Raw genomic sequence first — 23,834 nt, forward strand, 5'->3', positions numbered from 1 at the left:
CCACCAGCAGCCCCAGGTCCTTTTCTGCTGGGCAGCTTTCTAGCCACTCTTCCCCAAGCCTGTAGCGTTGCATGGGGTTGTTGTGACCGAAATGCAGGACCCGGCACTTGGCCTTATTAAACCTCATACAATTGTCCTTGGCCCATCGATCCAGCCTGTCCACGTCCCTCTGTAGAACCTTCCTATCCTCAAGCAGATCAACACTCCCACCTAGTTTGGTGTCATCTGCAAACTTACTGAGGGTGCACTCAATCCCCTCATCCAGATCATTGATAAAGATATTAAACAAAACTGGCCCCAAAACTGAGCCCTGAGGGACACGGCTGGTGACTGGCCACCAAGAAGATTTGTCAGCTCTGTGGCCAACCGCTCTTAATACTTCCTAGAGAGCTTTCACCCTTCACAGGTGGCACCTGTGCAGGGACACAACCCACTTCTCTGCCTTTGAAGAAACCTGCGACTCACCTTTCTGGCTGAGATACAAGGTAGCTGCCAAAACATTGCCCTCAGCCCCTTCAAATGCCCACCTGGAAAGCTCCCATTTCACCCAAGAGGCACTTCTCTGCTCCTCTAGTTACTGCCCCTTCACCCTCACTGTTCGACCTCTTCCCAAGAGATACACAAGCAAGAGAGTACATATTTTACACCTTGCTTAGCTGAAGCTTTTTTCATTTCGTTTACATTATACATAGGTAGTACATATTCTACATGCAGAACAAGTCCTGCATTGCCTGAGTGAAGCAATTTTGGCCTGGATATAAAATACACACAACTAGGACACCATCTAGATAGATTTATACACATAGAATCTACACATAAAACAGGTAGCGTGTATATATAGAATAGATATGGAGAGACAAACAGAGATACATGTAAATATATGTTTTTTGAGAATATGTATACACACACACACACCCCGACACAGTCTATACAGACACTATATACTCTTATCTCCAGGAAGAGAAGCCTCAGCTCATCTCACCTCGCTGAGGCTTTTTTCCTCTCTGTGTTCGGAAGACACATTATCTATGCATAAAAAAATAGGCAGACACAGGAAGCACAACTGTGGTTTTCTACCTGTAGATGCACTCAATACACAGAACACTCACACAGAACATACAGAATAGACATACAATTTATAAACTGCATACATGCTACATAAAACAGACAGGTGAGGGGAAGCTCTGCTTTTCTGCCTTTATGTTAAATACATACCATCTCTACATGGAACATAGACATTTTCAAGGCCAAGGGAGGAAAGGCGTTTCTTTCTGTGTGTGGAATGTATGCTGTCTTTACTTGGAGCATGAACACATACACTTTACATACAGACATAACAGAGAGACTATACAGACTATAGTCATCCTGTACGCAGAGCAGATGCAAACAGAGGAGGCAGGCCATCTCTGGTTACAGAAGACAGCCTCTTTCCATAGAAGACAGAGATCATACAGCAGTGCTTTTCTGTCTGTACACAGGAGTGATCCAACCTACAAAGCACAGACAGGGCTGGAGAGAGGACTTTGCTTACCTCTATAGAACATACTCTGTGCACAGCACGTACACAGATAGGAGAGGAAGGCTTTTCAGGTTATAAAGAATACAGCCTATCCATATGCAGAATATTCACAGGCAAGGTGATGAGAGGCTTTTCTGTCTGCATAGAGAACGGATGGGCTAAATACACACATATATGTGGAGAGCACCGCACACCACTTTCCTGTTGGGACACAGAAGACATTCTGGTTACAGAGAGGAGACAGAGCAAAGGCAGGGCTTCTCCACCCACGCACCCGCATGTGAAACCTGAGGAGGCAGGAGGGTGGAGGGGCGTCAAGAGTGTGAACAGGAGCTACTGCTGTGGTGGTGTTCCCTCCCCCACCGCCCCCTTCCCCAGCTCCTGATCAAGCCGTAACTGTCAGTGGGAGCTGTCATGGGTTGTACCCGGGCTTTGGGGGATGGATGGCAACATAGCCAAACGCTGCTGTGACAACCGCTACACCAGCTTGTTATATCTGGACTAGGTGACAGCTAAGCGAGGCATTCTACCAAGTTTGGCTTCTGTTCGACTTTTCACCTTCAGAATACTCTTTCTTTGCAACTGGAGTTTCTTACCTGAAGCTGGAAAGTCACCTGAGAACTGGTCCCAGCCTGTATACAGCAGAGAAGCAGACTTGGTGACCAGTCCGCCCTAGTCTCCTCATCTTAGTTTCCAGCTTGTGAGAAGATGCTGCAAGAGATAAGCAGCATTACTACACTGCCTTACAGAAGAAAAATAAAGCAGGGAGACTAATTTCTGGGCTGCCAAACACCAGAATGCAGCAAATTCTGCAAACGGGTACTTAGAGGGAAAGCAATGAGCAAGCCAGCGCGCTTCAGACTAGACCCTGCAAGACTTTACAAGCCTGAGGGCAGGGGGGCCTCTCTGAAAGCACCTCACCTCCTCCCCCGGCCAGCAGCAGGGACAGAAGAGCAACAGGCACCCACACCACGAGCAAAGGCACGTTTGTGACCCGGCTCTGACCACTCCACACCCCCTTCTCACTCAAGCACCGCAAAGCTGGGCAGCACCAGAGTTAAGCCTGCGCCGGCAGCTCGTGTTTGGCTGGAGGGTGATGTACACGGCCAGGGGTATTTCCCAAGCCAGGCCCCTTCTCCCCCTGTCCACCACAGGAAGGCCGGAGCTCCCTAAGCACAAAGCCCTTGGCTTCAGCCCCTCCCACCCCCCAGGTGTAGCCCAGTGCTTGGGCCAGGCTTCGTTTATTCCACACGACCAATTCTGTCTGACGGCCAGGTTTTGAATGCCCTTGCCTTTATGAACCTTCGTACCTGACCCTTGTTTCAACACTAAGACAACTCTCTTGGTTTCCAAACGCCAAAGAGCGGTGTGTAATGGCCACTTCTGAGGTGGAAAGAGGACCTCAGCCTTCAGGCGCCCCGTGTGACACCCGTGCCCGCACCCGGAGGGCAGCTGGTGCTGAGGCAGGGCCGGCCGCAGGCTCCGCACCCCCGGGCCGCCCGCCCGCCCGCCGCTCTCCGCAGCAAAGCGGTTCCTTCCCTTCGCCAGGACCCGCGACGAGGTCTCCGCTGCCCCGGCCGTCCCCCCCCGAAAACGCCCTGCTCCTCCTCCTCCTCCCCTTCAGGGCCGCACCGCCCCCGGCAGCTCCACAGCGCGCCCCCCGCGGCGGCCGCTACCTCCAACCGCCCCGGCCTCGCGCCGGCCGGGACCGCCCGCAGCCGGGGGGGAGCGCGGGGCAGGAGCCCCGGGGAAGGGGCGCCGGCAGCCCCGGCCGGAGGCGAGAGCGGCCCGGCAGAGGCCCCCGGGCACGGCCGCCGGGCCGGCTCCCCCGCCACGGGCCGGACCGGACCCTGCCTCGCCGCGGGCAGGGCAGCTTCCCCCGCGGGGGCTCCGCAGCAGCAGCGGGGCAGCTCCCAGCCCCGGCTGCCCGCAGGGAGGCCCTGGCTCCCCCGGGGCAGGGCCCTGGGGCCGGCCAGGCACAAGCCCCTCCGCTAATCCCCCCGGCCTCTCTCGCTGCCCCCATGGCGACCGCCCCCGCACCGCTTGCCAGCTGTTGCCCCGGGCACCCGTTGCCATTGGCAGCCCCGGCCGGGCAGGCCGAGCCCTCCCGACACAGCCCCGACGCGGTGGGGAGCCGGAGGGCTCCGGGCTGCAGGGAGGGCTGAGGCCATGAACAGCTCGGCACAGGAGTGGCGAGACCCAGTTGATGCCGGGTTTGGTTCCCCCTCAGCTTTCCCACCTCTGAGAGAAGCTCTTCCATGTCAGTATCAAAAACGGTTGCGTGGACTCCCTGGAGCAAAACCATCAAGGAATAAACAGGGAACAATATCGGTAAAACTCCATAGTTGAGTGTGTTGGGTTCAGCAAATTCATCTTGCAGGATCCACAAATACAGTGTCTCATGGGTCTCTATGTAAGACACATATTAATAACCAGTTACAAGGTTAGAATATAAAAAAATACATATCCAGAAGCCTTCTGTTAATTTCTAAAGGACCCCACGTATATAAATGGTGATCTTTGTTGACCAATTTGGGGTCTGCCGATGACAAGCGCAAATACAAAAGTTCAACATTTCACCATTTCCTAATGCAAGTCCACAAAACTCCCATCAACATGCAGGGTTTGCTTCAGCTTCTTGCAGAACTGGATCTTCAATTCTTCCAGGAACAGCTCTGGAAAGCTCCCACATTCTGGTATTTTCCAGTTTTTGACCTCTCCAACATGTGCTGAGTGTAGAAGAGCCCTGAGGAAAAACCCGGGAGCAAAGCCCGGCTGTGCCAGGGACTGCACAAAGAGCTGGCCCTTTCCTTGGGGCTGAACTGAGCGTGGTGGCTTCATGGCCATTTGGCCAGTGGGCACAGGGAAGTGTGGCCAGAAGGGCTTCTGACAAACTGGGAAAGGATGGACATCAAAGGGGAAATCATTGCTGTTCTCTTCTTTCGAGGGCGCAACTGTCTCTTCTGCTATGTTTCGCTAAAATCACAGCCTTTGTACCTGGAAGAGCTGGGTGGGGGTGGTGAAAACTTCCCTCCTCCTGAGAGAGAGACAGGTCTGGCTCTGTGGTGGAGGGGCTGAGGGCATAAGCATCCCAGCAGGAAGACACAAAATGCACCACCCACCTCTCCTCCCGACTGCCGGAGGGGCCTCATGAGGACAGCAGCGAGGCGGCGCACCAGCTGTGAGGTCACCTGACGTATGAACAATTGTCTCTGATGTCAGCCATGTGCTGAATATAGACACTAAGCTCATATTTATGAACTTTCACAACCCAAAATCACTTCTCAAATATGGCTGTTAATAAATTTCAAATTTAACACAACAAATTCCAACAGAACTGGCCAAGCTATTACCTAAGAAAATATGTTTTAAGTTTCTCCCAATACATCAACATACTGGTGACCTAATAATTTGGTACTTTTTAACCAGAAATCTGATATTTGCCTGTATTTTATTTATCTGAAAGCAAATTTCAAACTACAAGCTGCAAGTTAACAACAGACTGCCTACTATCTGTGGTGTATTGCTGATGGCTTGCTGTATCCTGACTACACCTTTAAACTTGCAAATGCTGAGGAGCAAACAAGAAATTATTCTCACATATGGACAGGTATCTCTGAAAGGACACGATTCCTCCAGTATTTGACCGATGCTTTCATTGCATCCAAAATATTAAAGTAGCATCAGCTTTAGAGTAAGTGCCTAAATATTATTAGTTAGTCTTCACACTCTCCCCCAATCTGCAAAACTTGCAAAGAAAGCCAGTGACACATTTCTGGAATGTGGACGCTGCCCGTCTGAAGCTGAGTCAAGCCTCTACCCCAACTGGAAACGACAGCTCTCCAGGTGAGTTCTTCTCTGCCTTGCTGTCTTCCTCATTTCTTTTGTTCCGTACAGGGTTTTGTATCACATGGGTTAAAAACATAGTACTTGAAACCAAAAAACCCAACTCTCACTGAAATTTTAATCAGCTTTCCTCTAACTGTTCCCCAATTACATTTTTTCCTCCCGCACCTCGTTTCTCATGCTTGTTATTCTTTAGAACAGTGTATTTTGTCCTATGCTAAAAGGCAATTCAATAAGTGGACTCAACTTAGTTTGTACAATTGTATCTTAAGCATGAAAATATTTAGTTTCCGTGGCCTATTTCAGTTAAGAAACACTGACCTGGTTCTAGTTTTATTACTTTAATTGCTGCTAGCTCACCCGTGTTGATATTTTGAGCCTACAAAAAAAAAATTTAGAGAGCAGAACACTGCAACCAGCTCTGCATTCTCAACTTGACATTCTCTGACAGCACAAAGAGAAACTGAGATACACAAGGGTCTAAAACAGCGAAACCACTCATTTGGGGTTTCTTTTTGGAACCCAAAACAAGCTCAGGAGCTGCCAATAAATTAAAAACACCTTGTATATTTATGTTCCATGCAAGGCTAGATTTTTTTTTCTCCTAAATACACCATGCATTTATTTTTTTATTGGGTTTGCAGCATGTATTTTCATTAGATAGGCATCATTACTGAGCTCTGTTATATCCAAAGCACTTAATTAAAACAATACACGCCTGTGCTTAATGACAGTGAACCAAACAGCAAGAATTCTGTAGCTAGCATGCTCTTCTCTAGTACACGTTTGTAGTAAGCACTCTTCCAACAAAACTTCTCATCCTGGATCTGTTTTCTACCCAGCAATTCTGTGGCCAACTTCAGCAGCAATTACTCAGCAGCTTAACTGCATTTTGTGCAGGGCTCTCATGCTAAAGCCTACATTCCACTGAGCAAACAAGGAAGCTACATTTTTTTAAAGCTATTAAGAAGCAACATAAATTATGGTGATAATGATTTCTCTTCTAGAACTGTTGCATTTGGCTACAAACTGAAAACCAAGTATCCATTTACCCAGTGCTTTCAGGACGCTTCTGTGCCCCTGACCCCAGCTATGGGGAGAGGGCAGCAAAGCTGCACCCCAGCGCTGCAGCAGTAGGTCCTGAAGGATGCTCAGCTACAGCCTCTCCTCTCCCCAGGAGAGTCTTGGTACCCAGCGCTGCGCTGGACCACCCCCGTGCTGAATGCTGTGACAGATCCACTCCCTGCACAGCAGCTTTACAGCGGCTTATGGTCTTGTTTAAGGTCTTACACCTTTACAGTGGCTAATGGTCTAATTTAAGTCACTTTAGGAGTTCGAGGGCTCACACCTTTTATGAACTGTCCGTGAGACTCACCGAATACTGAAAGGTATTGATTCTTAACATGGCAGCTTGAGAGCTGGCTGTTGAACCACAAGTGGAGGGGGGAAAAACCATAAGAGTATAAAAAATAGCTAGTAATAAAGTCTGGAAATAAACACAGTGTGTATTTCTGGGTTCAGAGATCTACTCGGGTTATTGCTAGCGCAGCCAGTCTCAAACCTCCCACTGTTCCTTGGTGTGGCAATGCTCTTCTGCAGCGCTGGGAGCGCTGGCATTTGCAAATAATTTCCAGTCAGACGTTTATGGATAGATACCAAGACCAGTGGGTATCCTGTAAAAGTCAAGGAGTAGTCCAAAACTGAAAGACTGTAGAAAAAAACAACTAAAAAAAAATTTCTCTGGCAGCCTTTCCTGTAAGTCCTTATTTGCCTACCCCACCAATGGCAGCAGTGTCTCCACTTGCCACTGTATGGTGGAACAAAGACATCAAGAACAGCAAAAATAGGAGTTCCTTTCATCTGTACCAGAGAATGAAGGCAACGCATGAGAAAGTGTCACCACTGAAACATGAGCTAGGATTTTTATTCCTTATTTCTCCTCCCCACACATTCTTTTCATAGTGAGAAACAAACACAGAGGCAAGATGTTCATGCATCAAAGGTCAGCATTTTTTAACCTCCAAGATTAACAAGAAAAATTACTGAAGATTTAACGAAGACCTGACATCACCAGGGAGTCTTGTTAATACTTAAAGACCTGTTTTGGGGAAACTTGTACTAGTAAGGTAATCAATGAGACAGAGCTGTAGTGGATACAAGTGAGGCGATCCTGAAGTCATGCATCCTGCATGCAGCTGGGATGTGCAAGCCAAGCTGGAAGAATTTCACAGGCTTCAGAGGCATCACTAGTCTAACAAAAAATGTTTGGTAATTTTAAAACTTTATTTATTTTTAACAATACTGTGCCCAGCTGTCAGGAATTTGTTTCTCTGACTATGTCTCCATAGGTCACTACGCTCTGCAGAGTGCTACGGCAACTAAAGCCAAGAGAGGATCTAGTGACAATTTTGGATCAAATCTGATTAAAACATATGAGGATACTCGTCACAAAGTCTTCTGTGATGGGGATGCCAAAACCCCATCAATAGTAGACAGACAAATCTATAGATACATCTGGAGCAGGACATGTAAAATCCTAGCCAAAGGAATAGGGTCCGAGCAGTAGGCAGCCTCGCCAAACTGCAGCTTGCCCTGTAAGTGCTCTAACTCCCAGCCTTTCCGATGATGAGGTTACCAGCAATAGCCAGGAGCTCTTCCTCCCATCCCTGTTTCTATGAGCAAGAGCCTGCAACTAATTCCTTCACACGCAGGTTTCACTATGTCCATGGGAATGCATTACACAGGTTTTCCAGAAGCAAAGATCAGCCTATAATGCCTGCATCTACACGCAGTCACTTTACTAAACGTGTACAGCATTTATACAATGTCTGCTCTGGAAAACCATATAAGGATCTCCATTCTAACAGCGGCTAAAAGAATGATACTCTTCCAGAGATCTAGATTGCCGTATCTGGGGAGGAGCTTAAAAAAATGCACCAACTGCTAAGTTAAGCTGGAGAAGCACTACCTAATTAAACAGGAAATAATTGCTACTGTCTCTGTAACAGCAGGATATCAAAATATTATATAAAAAACTGTCACCAACTAGAAATAAAAGCTAGAAAAATCCAAGTTTTGTTGTTATTCCATTATACAAAAATTCATTAATCAAAATGCCTCACAACTGGAAAGGCCTCATTACTCTGAAACAGAGAAGGAAGAACAGCGTACAGGGCAGTACTCGGATGGGCTCTATCAGGGAAACACCACATAGGAGAATTGTAAGATGCTGAAAATCTTTGGAAGGGTCCACTCACACAATCACCTCTGAGATGGCAAATGAAGTTCAACCTTTATTAAACCAAAGTGATGTTGTTGGGTTTTTCCCCAAATATGCTGTGATATAATCATATGAACAAAAGAAATGGACCTACAATCGCCTCAAAACGTACTTCCAATCAATGTGCGGTTACCACTAAAACCAAAAGAACTAGGATGGGGGCAAACAAAACAAATTATTAATGTGCTCTCCATCGGAATACCGCATGCAGCACTTGTAACCCAAACCCCAAAAAGTGGCATAAACTGCAGAGGTCCTGGGAACAGGGACGATTAAAATGGCAATTTCATGCCAAGACACAGAGAAGTCTTTCTAATCAGACATGAAGTAAATACAGACCCCCAAAAATTAAGTGACCACCTCAATTAACTCTGTAAATATTTCCTGAAACTGAGCAGGACAGGACAGTGTCTCTTTTTTGCAACCAAAAAACCCTAACCCCTAACTCTTCTTTTACACTTTGCTGACCACCCTACACAAATTCTTTGTAACAGTGAAATAAAGAAACACAAAAGACAGAAATTACTTGTAAAACAGCATAACTAATTTTCACCCTTTCTAGCAGGTGTCATTTTGGATGAGAAAATTTGACAGAAACAGAAGGTGAAATTCAAGAATTTTCCTGACACACAACTGCAATAAGAAAAGCAATTTTGCTATCAGTCTCTAAAGTAGACTTTAGATGAAGCTAAATTACTTGTCAAATAAGTTTATTGAGACACAGGAAACAAAACCATGCAAATGAAAATGTGATATGCAACACTCAAGAACACTCAACTCCACAAAACCACTATTACCAGATCGGCTGTCGGTGTTTTGTTACCATCCAACAAAGTAGTAACTTGATTTCACCATTAATTTTAGCCCTCTTGAGAGGACACATCTCTGGACAAGGGGACAGATTTTAAGTCCTGTGTTTTACTTAAACTTCTAATGATAACTTTGTAATATTAACATTTTACCTATCTAACATGGCAACGTAGCTTCACTGAAAAAAATTTAAAAACCCAATCATCATGTCTCTTTCAGACCCTCACTGAAAACAGTGTTGTGTCCAGTATTTATGTCCCTGGGATACATTAAGAACTAAGCAATCAGATGAAGCTTCATCTCCTACAATAAACTTAACTGGTGCTAGTTAGAGGAGACACATTATTGTGGACTGTGCATATTTGATAGAGAGCTAATGGCATGAACAAGTTACCCATTACCTTTCTTATAATGAATTCATTATCGTCTTCTCCAAGGCCTCTTTGAAAGCCGAACTTGGGTGGGAGGGCAGATAATTAAAACATAATGGTTCACGCCAAAAATCCGTACTTGCAGTGCAGTGCACTAGTGCATTTCCAGGTACCAGCTAAACAGCAGGACTCACAGCAGCAGGATCACATCAATCTGACCCATATCCTCATTCCCTTTGAGTCTCTACAGTTCAGCCCTCACCTCTTCAAATTCTAAGATCTCCAGAGTAGAGGCTCTGCTGTGGAAAACACACGGAAAAAATAATGCTTCCAACAGGCTACACACAACAAACTTCAAAAATAAAAAAGAAAAATATAAAAAAGCAAATAAAGCCCAAACAAACCCAGACACACTACTAATTATCTCCATGCTAATCACGGCAGAGGAATACAATGCATGAGTCCATCCCAGCTTGCCAAATTGCAAATGCTTGTCCAAAACAGCATCCAAAAGCAATCTGCAGTCATTCTCTATAAAAATACTTCCCTGTCAGCTCAGCAGCCATGGGAAAGCCTTGAATTAGACTATCTTCCCCCCCCCCCCCAATACCTTTTGCATAGACTAAAAGAACTGCTAAGACCTCTCTCTTCCATGCGCTTCTTTGCAGGTAGAAGTCACTTCTAATTGTTCATCCACTTGGCAAGTTTTTCCATCTTCCACATTGTGCCCTTGGAGTAACGCTATCAAGCGGGAAAAAGCATTATTTCTGATAGAAATAAGTCTCTTCACCCTAAAAAGCTAAAGCATACCTGTTAGACACATGCAAACACTGCAAAGAATTAATACAGAAAACAGTTTATTTTCCACTCCAAGGGATATCAAATAGTGACATTTCAAACTCATCAAGGCAAGTTTCAAACTCATGCAAGGCATATTGTAAAGCATACATCTAGACCTTAAAAAGAGCTGGAGACTTCTTCAGACAAGGTGTGCTACCTAAAAACATTGCTGAAGGTGAAAATCCATTTACATTTAATATTACCGTATTTGGTTTTACAGTTCTGCAAACAAAGACTTTCTCTCCCAAAGAAACTCCTCCCAATATCGAGAGGCTTTGCCTAAACAAGGATTTGAGGACTCTGTCTCATTACAATATTTTACAGTAAAAACATCTAAAACACTAGTAGGTATCTTACACCTCTCCTAAAAAACAAAGAGAGAAAAGCAATGCCTTTGGACATCCAAAGAAAGTAAGGTGAGCTATCAAATGGCACAGAGTTCGTTCGGATCATCAGGGCCCTGTCAGACCACTGCCATGCTGCTCTTCAAGTGTACCAGGATTCAAGTTCACTTTGGCACAATGCAAGAAAGCTATCGATTCCCAGCAGTAGAGATCTTCCTGTATTTGTATATGAAAGCATCCGTCTTTCCAAGACTAACTCCATAAATGCCATCTGGCACCAGAGACCCAAAATGTGTCTGTTGGCTGCTGAGACAGGACTCTTCAACACCATTCACCGAGGAGGAAGAATTCCCATCAACATTCAGGGCTTTTGCAGTGGCAGTCTCACTTGCGCCATCAGAAATGGCATTAGGAGAGTCATTTTCGGCACACTTGGTGATGCCATCCATGCGCTTATGGAGATCTTGGCTCAGCAGCAATACAATAGTGCCTCCAACACGAAGTACTCTGGCAATTTCAGGAAAAAGAAAGGTTAAGTGTTCATCCTGCCTGGCACTCATTCATCTGTGCAGAACTCAACACTGCTGACACTTCAGATGCCAGCTGCATTTATAAAACATCTAAGCATGTTAAGGGTCATAGCTCAACTCAGTAACCTACATTTCCAAATGGAATTTAAATTCCCTATCTTCATAACCCTTTCTAAATGTGGGAACTGGGCCCTTTCCTGACTCCCAAACATTTCCAACCTCAGGAGTTCTTTCCATTAGGTTAGCAGGGAAGACAGGCTCAGTTTTTTTGTTCTTGGTATTCTTCCAAGGATCGAGGGCAGTTATCACCTTCGAACCCTGGTTTTGGGTTGCATGAACCTCCCACTAGTCTGCAAAGGAACAACTTCCCAGGGCAGCAAGACCTTCTCAGGCTGGTAAGGCAATTCTGAAGCTGACCTTTCCCTTTGGAGACTTTAAGTCTGGCCCTTCTGTGTTCCACCAATCCTTAATGGCTTTCAAGCTCAAGAAACAGAGAAAAATTAACCATTGTTTGCAATCCATTTTTCTTAGTACGTCAGCAAACATTACACTTGGCCTTGAAAGAAGGGGAAAAAAGACCATCATGGCTCTGTGCAGAGCAAGTGGATTGAACAGTCTTACTGGTGGAGCTCTCACAGTAATGGTCCCTTCCTCACCTCCACCTTCTCAAGGCAATATTTTGCTTAGGATGGCCCAACAGAGCAAATAAGACCAGAAGACAAGCACAGGCAAAGGAATGGATGGTCAGCGCAAGCCGATGTAAGATTGCCCTGCCATTCTGTGGAGCTTTCTTCATCATCTTTCCACCACATTCCTGCATTGGATGAGTGAGACCAACACCCGATGAAGACCAATCCTACAGAAACAGCTTGCGTTCAGCCAAGAAATGAAGTAAACGGCCAGATGGTTTGAACTGCCCATTGGAAGCAGCCCGCTATTAGCTTGGCTCAACTCTGCCACAAAATGAATGATGGGTGAAAGATGAAAGGAGGTATCTAAAAGCAGAGCAGGTGGCTAGCTGGATATTCCAGTATACGCTAACAGAAAGGAAAATGCCTACCACCATTTTCTGGTTTGAGATCATTCTTGCCAACACAGGCTGGTAAAAGCTTGGTTGTGAACCCAAAAGGAAAGCCTATGATTTTATACAAGCAGACCTCAACCGAGAAAGGATTATTGCTTTATTTGGCTGGCCACGCTTTAAGTTTCTCTAGGTCATCATCTCCTCTTTCTGCCTTGTAAAGAACATTTGAGCGTGACTCAAATATTTCACCATCATGCCTTGTAAAGAATATTTGTGAGTGTGGCTCACACATATTTCACCATCATGCCTTGTAAAGAATATTTTTGAGTGTGGCTCACGCAAGGAGCTCATTTCCTTGTCAGCCTGTGCTGCCAGCAGCATGTTCACAGCTTGCAAGACAAGCCAGGGACAAGTAAAGGACCCAGACATTCACAGCCTGCACAGGATCAGACTACAGAGCAGGAGAGTGTTTGGAATAAAGCAAACCTGAAGCTGACCGAATGCTTAGTACCACAAACCATCACGACATTTACACCAAACCCCAAGCATGTCAAAGGCCACACATACCTCTCCATTTCCTGGAGAATATCTGGTAGGAGCTGTATGTCTTTTGTGATCTTGAACTTCTTCCCAAATGGAATATCCGAAATCACAGCATCAAAGCTTTCTGAAGGCAATGGCAATGCTGCAGAATAAAGGCAGGTCTTTACATCTGACTACGTGAAAAGCAAACAGCAGCTATGCCCCCTTCACCTTACAAAACTGTCTGCCCCTCAGATTCACAGCTGCTTCTGTACTTACCCTCACAAACGGCACTACAAAGCCACCAACATAGTGCAGACTGGGAAAAGACAACTGCATGAGAGTGTGCCTTATCTTGTAGAATCCCTGTTACTGGTGATATGTTTGCCCTGAATAGCACAACTGCATGGTACCAAACTAACTGCTCCTTCTGAACTCACAGTACATCTTTACAAGCCAAATGCAAAAGAAGAGGTAAGCTTGCAAGCACTTTACTTGGCACAGATGTCAGATACACACATATGAATGGCAAGGAACCACACATTAAATTCCTCTCTGTCCCCCTTTTCTTCTCCCAAGAATCCAGTTACAGCCAGAATCACTTGGATTCTGGCAGAGCTAGTGTCTGAAGTAACTCCCCAGAGTTCCTGCATACTGGGAATAGTCAGTTCTCTTGTCCATGATGCAGCACTGCACCCTTGTGGTGATGAAGGCCGACCACATACCAGGTTGTGCTGGCCAGAGTGTAGGCAGCACGTGAAAGGACAAGACTATGAGTTCTCCATCCCTCAGGATGCTCAAAATTCGACTGGACAAGGACCTGAGCAACCTGACCCAGCTTTAGGGTTAGCTCTGCTCTGAGCAGATGACCTCCAGCTAACCCCAAAGCTCGGTCAGGTTGCTCTCACCTAAACCCTGCTGTGATTCTATGCCAGCCTTTGCAGAACTAGCTGGAGATGTTTCCTGGGCTGTTCTTGAATCAACTCTTGCAGCACAATTTTATCTACAAGGGGAAGGACAAGTTACTTACAGTCCCTCTCAAAACATGCAGAAATAACAGCTTCTGACCACTGACAAAGACAGCAATTACTTATTCAGTATTAGAAAAGCTCGACATCAAAGTACCTTCCATTATCCAAGAAGCCAAGCCCAATCACAGCTTTTAAGTGAGAAATAAAGCTATATGTAGTCTTATAAAAAAGAAATAATATTTTTTTACAATTCTGCTAAGAAATAAATATTGCAAGGTAAAAAAATATGCATACTTCATCACCCATGCACAGGTAAAAACACTCAGCTTTTGTCTGTCATTAATTTCATAATTTAGTCTGTCATTAATTTCATAAAGACTAATTTAGACTCGGGCTTTGAGGTCCAGAAGAAGGTAAAAAAATTATTACGTTCTCTCCAGACAAGCTCATGAAGCTAGCAAACAGATTCCCTCTTGCAGGAGAAAGATATCATCATTTAAAATACTCCTACTGCAAAACATCGACAATTCAACATTGAGCTTAGTAAGTCCCCACTATTACCCATTTGGTACATTTAAGTTACAAGGCACATTTTATCTGGATTTGCCCTTGCTGTGTTCCCATCAGACACTAAAAACCTCTCACATGGTATGTACTCTTTCTGGTATTCACGCATTTACCATTAGGACAGACAACTACTGCCCATGTCTGACAATTATTATTCTCATTATCTTCTGCTGAGTTTATTCTTGCCAGTGTTCAGAGGGGGAGAGAACAAATAATTATCTGTTTGCTAGCACTACAGAGTCACTGTTCAGCCATTTGTTGAGAGTTAGCTCTACTACACACCACCTCAAGAAAACCTAGACTACCTGTACAATCCCAGAACCACAAAAAACTTCAAATGCGTCTCACTTGGAAGGCCCACAGACATACCTTTCACAGAAGCTTTAAGTAACTCAATCTTATCCATCAGGCCTGCAGTCCTAATATTCACATCTGCACCCTCTAACTGTGAATCACTTATATCAGCACCCCAATAACAGGCTTCCTGTTCAGAGAAAAAGAGAAAAGTCATCTAGTTGACAAACAGGTGTATTTATTTCATAAACCCTTCTCCGAACTGCCTTGTTACACAGCTCTTCCACCACAAACCCCTTGCTTGGGAGATCTCGTACCATTGCACAGAGCAATACATAGACCCAGATGACAGAAGAATGGGGGAAATCTGTGCTGTCTTCACTCCTTTCATGTTCTGCTTAAGACACTTGTAACTTACAGAAAGATTGAGGCTATGTCCTAACAGCAAGACTCCAGCTAGCTACAGCCAGCCACGCTGCCTCTAATACTGACAACTGACCATACTGTCCCATTGTCACCTCCGCTCCCAGGATAAGTCCAGGCAGTTTTAAAAGTCCATGGCTGCCTCACATAAACCCTGCAGTATAAATCCAGGTCTGCCAGCACCCCCTGCACAAGTACACAGGCATTGTTTTACATTCCCGTGAAGGAACATTTCTACTAAAACACTTTCAACAACTGCCTAGAAGGATCAGTTTGGTCCAGCTTTCCAGTAATGGACTTTGGTATAACTGCGGTACCGATTTTTCTTGATGCAACTACAAGCCATCTTGCAAAGGGACTGCCTGTTGCAACTGTGATACTCACAGGCCACTCTTTGGCAGCTTCCAGCAGTATTGTTCCTAGCCCACACATGGGATCCAGCACAGAGGCACCTGCCTACAGAAATAAAGGGGTTATTGCATCCCAAGCAAGACAGACTCCTCTCCCAGGACAAAGATTACTCAGGAATGTACAGATCACCTACCCACCCCTGCTGAATCCAACATAGGTAACAATAATCACTGGTTTACCAGGCCAAACTTGCTTCTAAGATAATATAGTAAAAAGCATTCATCGTTTCACTAAAGACAATGCATCAACGCATCTTGCCTTGAGGTGACATTTAGGGGAAAAAATTATGAACGGACTACAGATGGATATTGGTCACACTTGCTTCTGTTTTCCCTTGGGAGAACAATCACAACCAAGGTTTAAAGCCTGGACAGTGAAAAAATCTTGCCATTTAGACATATATATTCATACAAGGAATAACACCTCGGCTGAGAAGGACCTGAGATTACAGCAGATATCCAGCTGAACAGCAGGTGACAGCACACTCTGATCACAGACAAGGCAAAACCTGTCCACATGCATTAGAGCATGGAGCATTAAAATCATCACACTTCTTCAAAGCTTCCAGCTCTGATGAGCAGCAGCCCCCTGTTCATTTGGGACTCTACATCTTTGCCATGAACATTCACTTACAGTGATTTCAGCCAGAGATGCCATGGCCCACGCAACTGTTGACCGCAGTCCTGCTGTTTTGATATACTCTCTGTTTGCCAACGGAAGCCTGCAGACAGCAAAAAATCAATGAAAGATAACAGTGCAACCACCCAGAAAAGCCCGTGAACTGGATAGATCTGCAGTTTGCTTTTGTCCATAACTCACTGCAAAGTCTGGCCTACGTGCTCCAGACAGACCACAAGACTAATGTGACAATCCAGTGAATATTAAACCAGAAGATATATACTCACAGTGGACAGCAAGACTATTTAGAAGTTATGCCTGTTCTGATAATGCTAAGACAAATCTGGTGAGGAGAATGCCCACCTGAAAAGAGGAATCCCCACCACAGAGTGAATGTCATTAAGATGTACAAAGATCTGAAAGAGAAAAAAATAACATCAGCAACCCTCAACCTGACAATAGCTTTAACTCATTTAAACCAAACACAGAAGATGTTTCTATGAACTTATGATCCTAGTTTTTAAGAACAAAATTGCATGCTTTAGATAATTATGAATAATTGCAAGAAATCACACTAGGTCATCTGAATGCCACTTTAAAGAGGATTTAAGCAAGCTGGGAGGGTAATTTTGTCAGCCAGGAATCCATCAGCAAGCACTTGAATCTTTAAGGGAACTGATTTTTGTAACACTGAATGGATATTCTTAATTATGAAACCATTTACTCTAAGCAGGAGAAAATTTCTTTAAAAAAACCCAAAAAAAACCCAATTTCTTTAAAAAAAACCAAAACCAATTGCCACTAAGCAGTATTTCAGATGGAAGGCAGACATAGGTAATCCTTCCAGAAATATAGGCAGCTCAAAGAAATTGTCCTCCTGTCCCATAGCGAGCATCCCAAAGGAAGACTGAGCACCACAGCAGGTCTTGCAGGACTGTAATCCTTCCTTCCCCAGGAAGCCCAAAGAGAAACATGATGCTGCTGAAAAATCCCAGTCCTCAGCACTTGAATGGTTCCAGAGCAAACATCTGGACAAGAACAGAAGCCCCGTTTGAGTCTCAACAATGCTGTATTTGATGGACAGCCTGGGAAAACCAGAGCCAATAGATGAACCCAGAGCTTTTACAGAAGGCCTCAGACCTCCCAGCATCAGTGCTGAGAGCAGCTTCCATACACCAAACAGAAGGACAGAGAAACAGCTTGTCAAGTGCAGTGAGTCCTTTCCGAGGCCTCCAGACACCTTACACCATGGAGGGTGCCTTAAACAAGCTGCTTGTCAGGGGCAGGACCTGGGAAGAGGCTCTTCCATAAACGGCATTCTCAAATCGAGATTGTTGAGAAGATGACCTTGCTGCTCACTCTCTTTGCCCTGCAGATGCTAACCTAGCTGCCCAATGGCTCAGGTGATCTCCATTTCCAACAGAGTCCAGCAGTTTGTAAGCGTGGCAGATCCCAAAACATCAGGATGGATCCTGCATGGTCCTTCCCCTGACATACAGGCCCATGCTGGCCGGTCTGGTATTTAAGTGCTCTGGAAGGCGCGCGCACAGTGGCTACTGAAAAGCTTTGCTCAGGGCTACCAGATGATCTCCAGTTAAATTCAGCAGCAGAAAGAAGCAAGGAGAGGCCACCGTCCCATGTGCAAAGAAGCAGAGAACAAAACAAAAGATATTGGGGGCAATTCTGGAAGCAGCAACAGGTCATCTGGCAGACAAGCACCACTACCTCTAGATCCGGGTACCGCAGATCAACCCGCCACCCACACTGCTTCATGAGTGCTACGCCAACGGCCCTTCCAATCTCCTGCAAGGGGGAAGAACAGTCACAGGCAGTAAAAATAACAGAATTAAGAAAACTACAGAACAATCCTCACAAATACCTGTAAAAAGAAAGAGTCTCTCTCTATCCCAAAGAGAACAATTTGTACAAAGACTGCAAGAGGTAGAACAGGGCAGAGAGCATGTCAGCGAGGAGCAGAGCAAACACACCACAGGACAAAATGACTATCACTCAGATGGAGTGCGGGAGGCTGAAGTTCAAGTCCTGCCCAAGGTACAAAAATATTTGTATTTTAGAATTTTTTAGAATTTAGAATTTTAGAATTACATATCACAAGCAGAAAATTTGGCTGTAAACTAGATTAACTAAGAGAAAAACCTGAGAATGCACAACTACGACACGCAGTTTTAATGCTTTTATGGCATCTAGAAAGCTTTGACTACCTTCAGAGTATGAGAATTCAAACACACAGCACAAATTTAAGTAACCATTTGTGTTGCCAGGCTCACGTATCCCATCTTCCCAGTACTAAAGCTGGGACTGTACTAAAATGCAGTAAAGTACTAGCTTTAGAAGGAACAAAAAAAATATCTAGAGAAACTACTGTTATCTTCAAGTAAGAGAAATCTACATAAATTACAGTCACACAGTTTTTTTATTTTCCTCACAGTAGAAAGACATTATAGATGAGAAGAGTGCTGAATGGAAAGGGCCCCTGGAAGTCTCTACACCACCAAGCTCTCCCAAGGACCAAGATCCACTTCACCCAGGACTCATCCCAGGGCTGCACCCGCCCTTCAGGGGAACTAATTCTCCCCCGTACCCAGCCAGAGCCCACAGAAGCTGCAAGTTCTGGCTTTTGTCCCCTACATTGTCTGACACAACTGAGAGGAGTCTGGCTCCATTGTCCTTGCAACAGCCCTTTAAGTAGCCGTGAACTACCATCAGGTTGCTCCTCAGACTCCACTTGAGCTCACAGGCCCAGCTACCTCAACCTTTACTCATCCTCAATAAAAGGCATTGATTTGAAAAATGTTCAGGGCAACACTTCCCAGAAGTTAACAACTGCCCTTGTATTTCCACTTGTTTAAGGTAAATGCAGGTTAAGGGGTTTTTTGAGAAAATACAGAAAAAGCCTCGATAAGTTTGTTATGCTAAAAGATACAACACACAATTGAAGTGACAAATAAACTACACATCTCCTTTCACCTTTGCTAAATTATTTTAAAACATAGATACTTTAGCGTACCTGTGAAGGAAGTATTTTGGCGGTCGCTCCACTACAACGACAAGAAACTCTGAAACTGAAGTTAAGCTGCTCACTATTCGCAGTAGGCTTCTCTCCACTGCTTTTGGAAGGGTCTTCTAAGGAAGTCTCGCTTTCAGTCCGGCAGTGCTGATCGCTCTTTCTTTCTGGTACCACACACCCCTCTCCAGCTCCTGCCTGACATTCCTCAGACACAGTCTCTCTCACTTGTTCCGTTTTCTGCCTTTTAGTTGCAATATTTGTCTCTTCTTCTGATTTTCTCTTCAGAGGCAATTGGTTTTCTTGAGAGACATCATCTTTTTTCTCCTCATGCCCATGAAAGTTTCTCCAAATAGAGATAACATCCAGCCAATACTTTGGCTCCTCAGTGACAAGGCTTTTAATCTCTTGCAGCATTTTCCCTGGAAGAAAAAGCAGTTTCGGGGTAAGCAGTTCAGTCTCAGCATTTGATTTTTCCTACAGATTGTGAAGAGTTGTTAACAGAGACTGTGTTCAGATTTCATTCCTGTGTGAATCCAGGAAGTATAGCAGCAGCAGACATCACAGGCACAGCTGAGCTCTCAACACCCACATACCCCACCAGCAGAGACCCAGGTATCCCTCTGATTATAAGCTCTGCAGAACCAAGATTCAGTCGTGTGGGGGTTGAATTCCGCAGAATTCAGCAGCTCTAGAAAACCAGAACACCTCTGAGGGTCTACCACGCCATTCTCCCCAGAAAGCACTTGGTCCAGAATGTGGGACACTTTCAGGACTGAAAGACAGACATGAACACAAATGGCTTTGATTCAGCTCAGAATAAAAGCCACAATTTTATTCTTTAAGAAAGGAAATCACTCCTTGCTACTCATCAACCTGCCTTCAACGCTGCAAAGTCTTCGACACATGCCTAAACTTACACCTGTGGGCAGTCATCCTCTTGAGCTAGCTACAATAAGAGAGACACCAGGAATATACAGGCTAATTCACTTTAAAACCTTGAAGGTGGTCAAGGCTCGGGGGCAGAGAGGGTGAAGAGAAAAGGTATTTCTTTTTCTCATTTAGAATAATGGTTAACTTTGATCCTCAAAGCTGAAGGCCACCTGTGATTTCCTAAATAAAGCCACGCAGATATGAATACGTCTTACTCGAAGTTCTTATTCCAACACTGACAAATAACGAGACCTCTGAGTAGCTGAGATTTACAAGAAATCTCTGTACTGAACAGTTAAGTGACACAGGATATACATCTCAATCCACTTTGCCTAAAGGAAAATGTGACTCATTGTTAAAATGCATACAAGGGGTCCAGAACTGGACTGCAGTTTTATTAATTTTTTAAAAATTTTTTTTGGGGGGTGAGTTGTTACACATACACATATACATACAGTGCCAGCAGAACACAGGCTAGTAAAATACCTATTTAAAACATTTTAAATCCATTTTCAGAAATAAAAGCATAAAACATATATCTGGGTGAAAGATACTTCAGAATTGATTATTGCCAATTAGAACTACAGCTGTTCGTAAGCAAATAAAGTAAATCAAATGTTAACTTTATAAGTAGGACTGGAGTTGGGACTTCACCTCTCTGCGTGCCCAGCTGTGAGCAGGCCGGAGGGAATGCCCGCGGGAAGGGGTCAGTGTCGCACCTTTATTTCGAGAAACCGTCAGTGGGGTGCGTTTCTTCAACAGCAAAAAGAGTCTCTCTCCAGACTTCAGTTTCCTCAGCTCGCCCGGCTCCGCCTCTGTGCTGAAGAAGACCTTTCCTGTGACGTAGTCGACCTTGGGGGAAAAATAGAAACCGACCCAACCCAATGTGGGACAGTGTCTGGAGCGAGCACTTCCAGTGGCCCCACAGCCCCCCACACCCGCTCACCCCTTTGATGTCAAAAAGAGTTAAAAATCCACTAAATTGAGCAACCTTGATGCGATGGCTTACTGCAAAACCATAGCAACAGGAATAGAAAGTCCCTAAAACAAAAAGCCCATAAACACCAATAATCCAATTTTGAAGTCAGCCATTGTTCCAAGCGGAGCCCCAACAGAACAGAAAGTTAAACAGTAACCTAGAGATAACTGATAGGATGAAGGTATAGCCTCCAATTACCTTAGATAATTTTAATACTAAAAATCACACCACTAGGAGGAAAATTATATGTAAATATAAGACGACCTTAATATAACAAGCCAGACAGAAATCTAGATGCGCACAAATGAGTTTTTGTTACATAACTACCAGTGATCAAACAGTTATTTTGATGTGATTTTCCTTCGTTATCTTTTTGTATAAAAGACACTATGTGTTTCCTAACAGGTACGCTGGCTTAGCAAGCAATTGCCTAGCATCCTTTTTTGCACAGAACTGGAATAAAACAAAAAACTGGAAAAACTGGACTAAAACAAACGGCTGCATCCCCAGCAGTGTGGCCAGCAGGGCGAGGGAGGGGATTCTGCCCCTCTGCTCCGCTCTGGGGAGACCCCCCTGCAGGGCTGCCTCCAGCTCTGGGGCCACCAACAGCAGAAGGACATGGACCTGTTGGAGCAGGGCCAGAGGGGGCCACGAAGATGCTCAGAGGGCTGGAGCACCTCTGCTGTGAGGACAGGCTGAGAGAGTTGGGGCTGTTCAGCCTGGAGAAGAGAAGGCTCCAGGGAGACCTTAGAGCCCCTTCCAGTCCCTAAAGGGGGCCTACGGGGATGCTGGGGAGGGACTCTGGATCAGGGAGCGGAGCGATAGGACGAGGGGTGATGTTTTTAAACTGAAAGAGGGGAGATTTAGATTAGATATTAGGAAGAAATTGTTTACTGTGAGGGTGGTGAGACGCTGGCCCAGGTTGCCCAGAGAAGCTGTGGCTGCCCCATCCCTGGAGGTGTTCAAGGCCAGGCTGGATGGGGCTTTGAGCAGCCTGGTCTGGTGGGAGGCGTCCCTGCCCATGGCAGGGGGGTTGGAACAAGATGTTTTTTAAGGTCCCTTCAAACCCAAACCATTCTGTGACTCCGTGAAGTATCTTGGCTCCGTGTGCCGGTTGGTTTTTGCACGCCGGGTAAAGAACCCGGATCGGGAAGCACCGTGGCGGGGAGGAGGGTAGCGCCGGCCTCGGCTCACCGGGGGTAGCGACGGGACACGGCCTGGCCGAGGGGCAGCTGTCCCTGCCCACGGACGGTCCTTAGCGGTCCCCTCCGAGCCAGACGGACCAAGACCGGCCCCTCCGGGTCCCCCCTCAGGCAAGCGGCGGCACAGCCCACGTCGCGGCCGCCCAGCCCCGGGGCGCCAAGCCAACCAGGCCGCGTTCCCCGCCGATCGCGACGCGGACCGGATCGCCGCGCCCCGGGTGGGCACCGGCTTCGTTTCCCCCCCTTACCTCCGTGGCGCCGAGCCGCGCCTGCACCTCCCGGGCCAGGAAGGGCTCCATGCCACGGCCTGCCGTGCAGAAGTACCGCCCGCCCCCCGCCGCCATCTTGACCCGCCCTCAGGGGCCCGGCCCTCCTCAGGGGCGGCTCTCCGCCCTCAGCCCGCCCCGCTACCAGAGGAAGGGATGGGAAAGCAGCTGATCGGGAGCGTGTTTGTGCTTTCGGGGGGACGGATCTTCACCCGCCCCCCCGGAACCATGGCGGCCTGAGGGAGCGTGGGTGCAGGCCGTGGGACGAGTTACCGCCAGCAGCTCCTTCTCTGCTGCAGGAGCTTTTCTTCTCCAAACTACTCTGCTGCAGGGGGGAGGTTCTCATCCCCCCATCCCACTTACTTACGTGGAACAGAGCCAGAGCATGAAGTGACACGGTAAAGTCCAAGTCCAGATGGCGGGCTCCTGGTGAGCCCAAAAGCAAACCCTCCAACAGCAGGGAAAGGGAAGGTCTGTCTCACCTACCACAGCTGATGCATCTCTGGATTAATTAAAGCTGAAGCTGTCCCTTGGCAGGAGCAAAGCCATCTGTGCTCCGGACCACGCTGCTCTCCAACAAGCGCTCAAAAGCCAAAGGTGGGAGGACCCACGGGCCAGAGGGAACAGATTCAGTCTTAAAAATACCCACTGTCTTTGTTCTCTTCCCTCAGTCAGCCAGGGATTTTTATTATGGACTCTGGGCCACCTCTGGAACAGCTGAGCACCCTGCAGCACGAGCCCAGCCATGCACTAGGTCCACCTGCACTGTGAGTGGTCATGGCCAACAGCTGCTGGAAGCAGCCACCAATTTAGGTTATTTAAATTGTGGGCTCTCTGCATGTCTTCATCTGAAGACAGTTACCCAAACCCATCAAACTCAGTGGAAAATAGAGGTCCCCTCAACAATCCCACTATCTTTCACTATTTTTGTGTTGATGCCTGTAAGACACGAGCTGGTTAACAGCTGCGGGAGAAGGTTTTTGAGGAACTGGAGGCACTGAACAAGCTATATGGTGCTGGCTTACACACGGGCTGAGTGGAAGACTGACAGCTGCCTTT

At 46.1% G+C, this 23,834-nt stretch overlaps 1 protein-coding gene across 3 annotated transcripts; it reads right to left on the reverse strand.

Annotated features, from left to right (window-relative positions):
- Positions 1 to 9,338: 9,338 nt before the first annotated feature.
- Positions 9,339 to 22,879, reverse strand: LOC134512699 (THUMP domain-containing protein 2-like). 3 transcript variants are annotated; one of them, XM_063328317.1, is made up of 12 exons: positions 22,758 to 22,879; positions 21,048 to 21,180; positions 19,399 to 19,817; positions 18,096 to 18,173; positions 16,734 to 16,786; positions 16,386 to 16,473; positions 15,726 to 15,797; positions 14,994 to 15,108; positions 13,132 to 13,249; positions 11,346 to 11,517; positions 10,437 to 10,567; positions 9,339 to 10,125 (listed from the first exon to the last, which is right to left on the reverse strand). In XM_063328317.1, exons 1-11 carry the CDS (start codon positions 22,851 to 22,853, stop codon positions 10,508 to 10,510), a joined length of 1,404 nt encoding a protein of 467 aa, XP_063184387.1. In that variant the 5' UTR covers positions 22,854 to 22,879; the 3' UTR covers positions 9,339 to 10,125; positions 10,437 to 10,507. The 3 variants fall into 3 exon arrangements, with proteins under 3 accessions (XP_063184387.1, XP_063184385.1, XP_063184386.1); XM_063328315.1 differs by having other exon boundaries at positions 10,437 to 11,517; XM_063328316.1 differs by lacking the exons at positions 9,339 to 10,125; positions 10,437 to 10,567; positions 14,994 to 15,108 and having other exon boundaries at positions 11,383 to 11,517.
- Positions 22,880 to 23,834: the final 955 nt, after the last annotated feature.

The sequence above is a fragment of the Chroicocephalus ridibundus genome, chromosome 3 (assembly GCF_963924245.1).
Source record: "Chroicocephalus ridibundus chromosome 3, bChrRid1.1, whole genome shotgun sequence".
Classification (NCBI taxonomy): domain Eukaryota; kingdom Metazoa; phylum Chordata; class Aves; order Charadriiformes; family Laridae; genus Chroicocephalus; species Chroicocephalus ridibundus.

Coding starts and splice junctions, on each gene's coding strand:
- LOC134512699 (XM_063328315.1), bottom strand. CDS start 22,853: ATGGCGGCGGGGGGCGGGCGGTACTTCTGCACGGCAGGCCGTGGCATG. Junction 16,474..16,733: donor GTGGGGATTCCTCTTTTCAG/GTGGGCATTCTC, acceptor TGCTGTCTGCAG/GCTTCCGTTGGCAAACAGAG. Junction 13,250..14,993: donor ACTTAAAGCTTCTGTGAAAG/GTATGTCTGTGG, acceptor TTTATTCTGCAG/CATTGCCATTGCCTTCAGAA.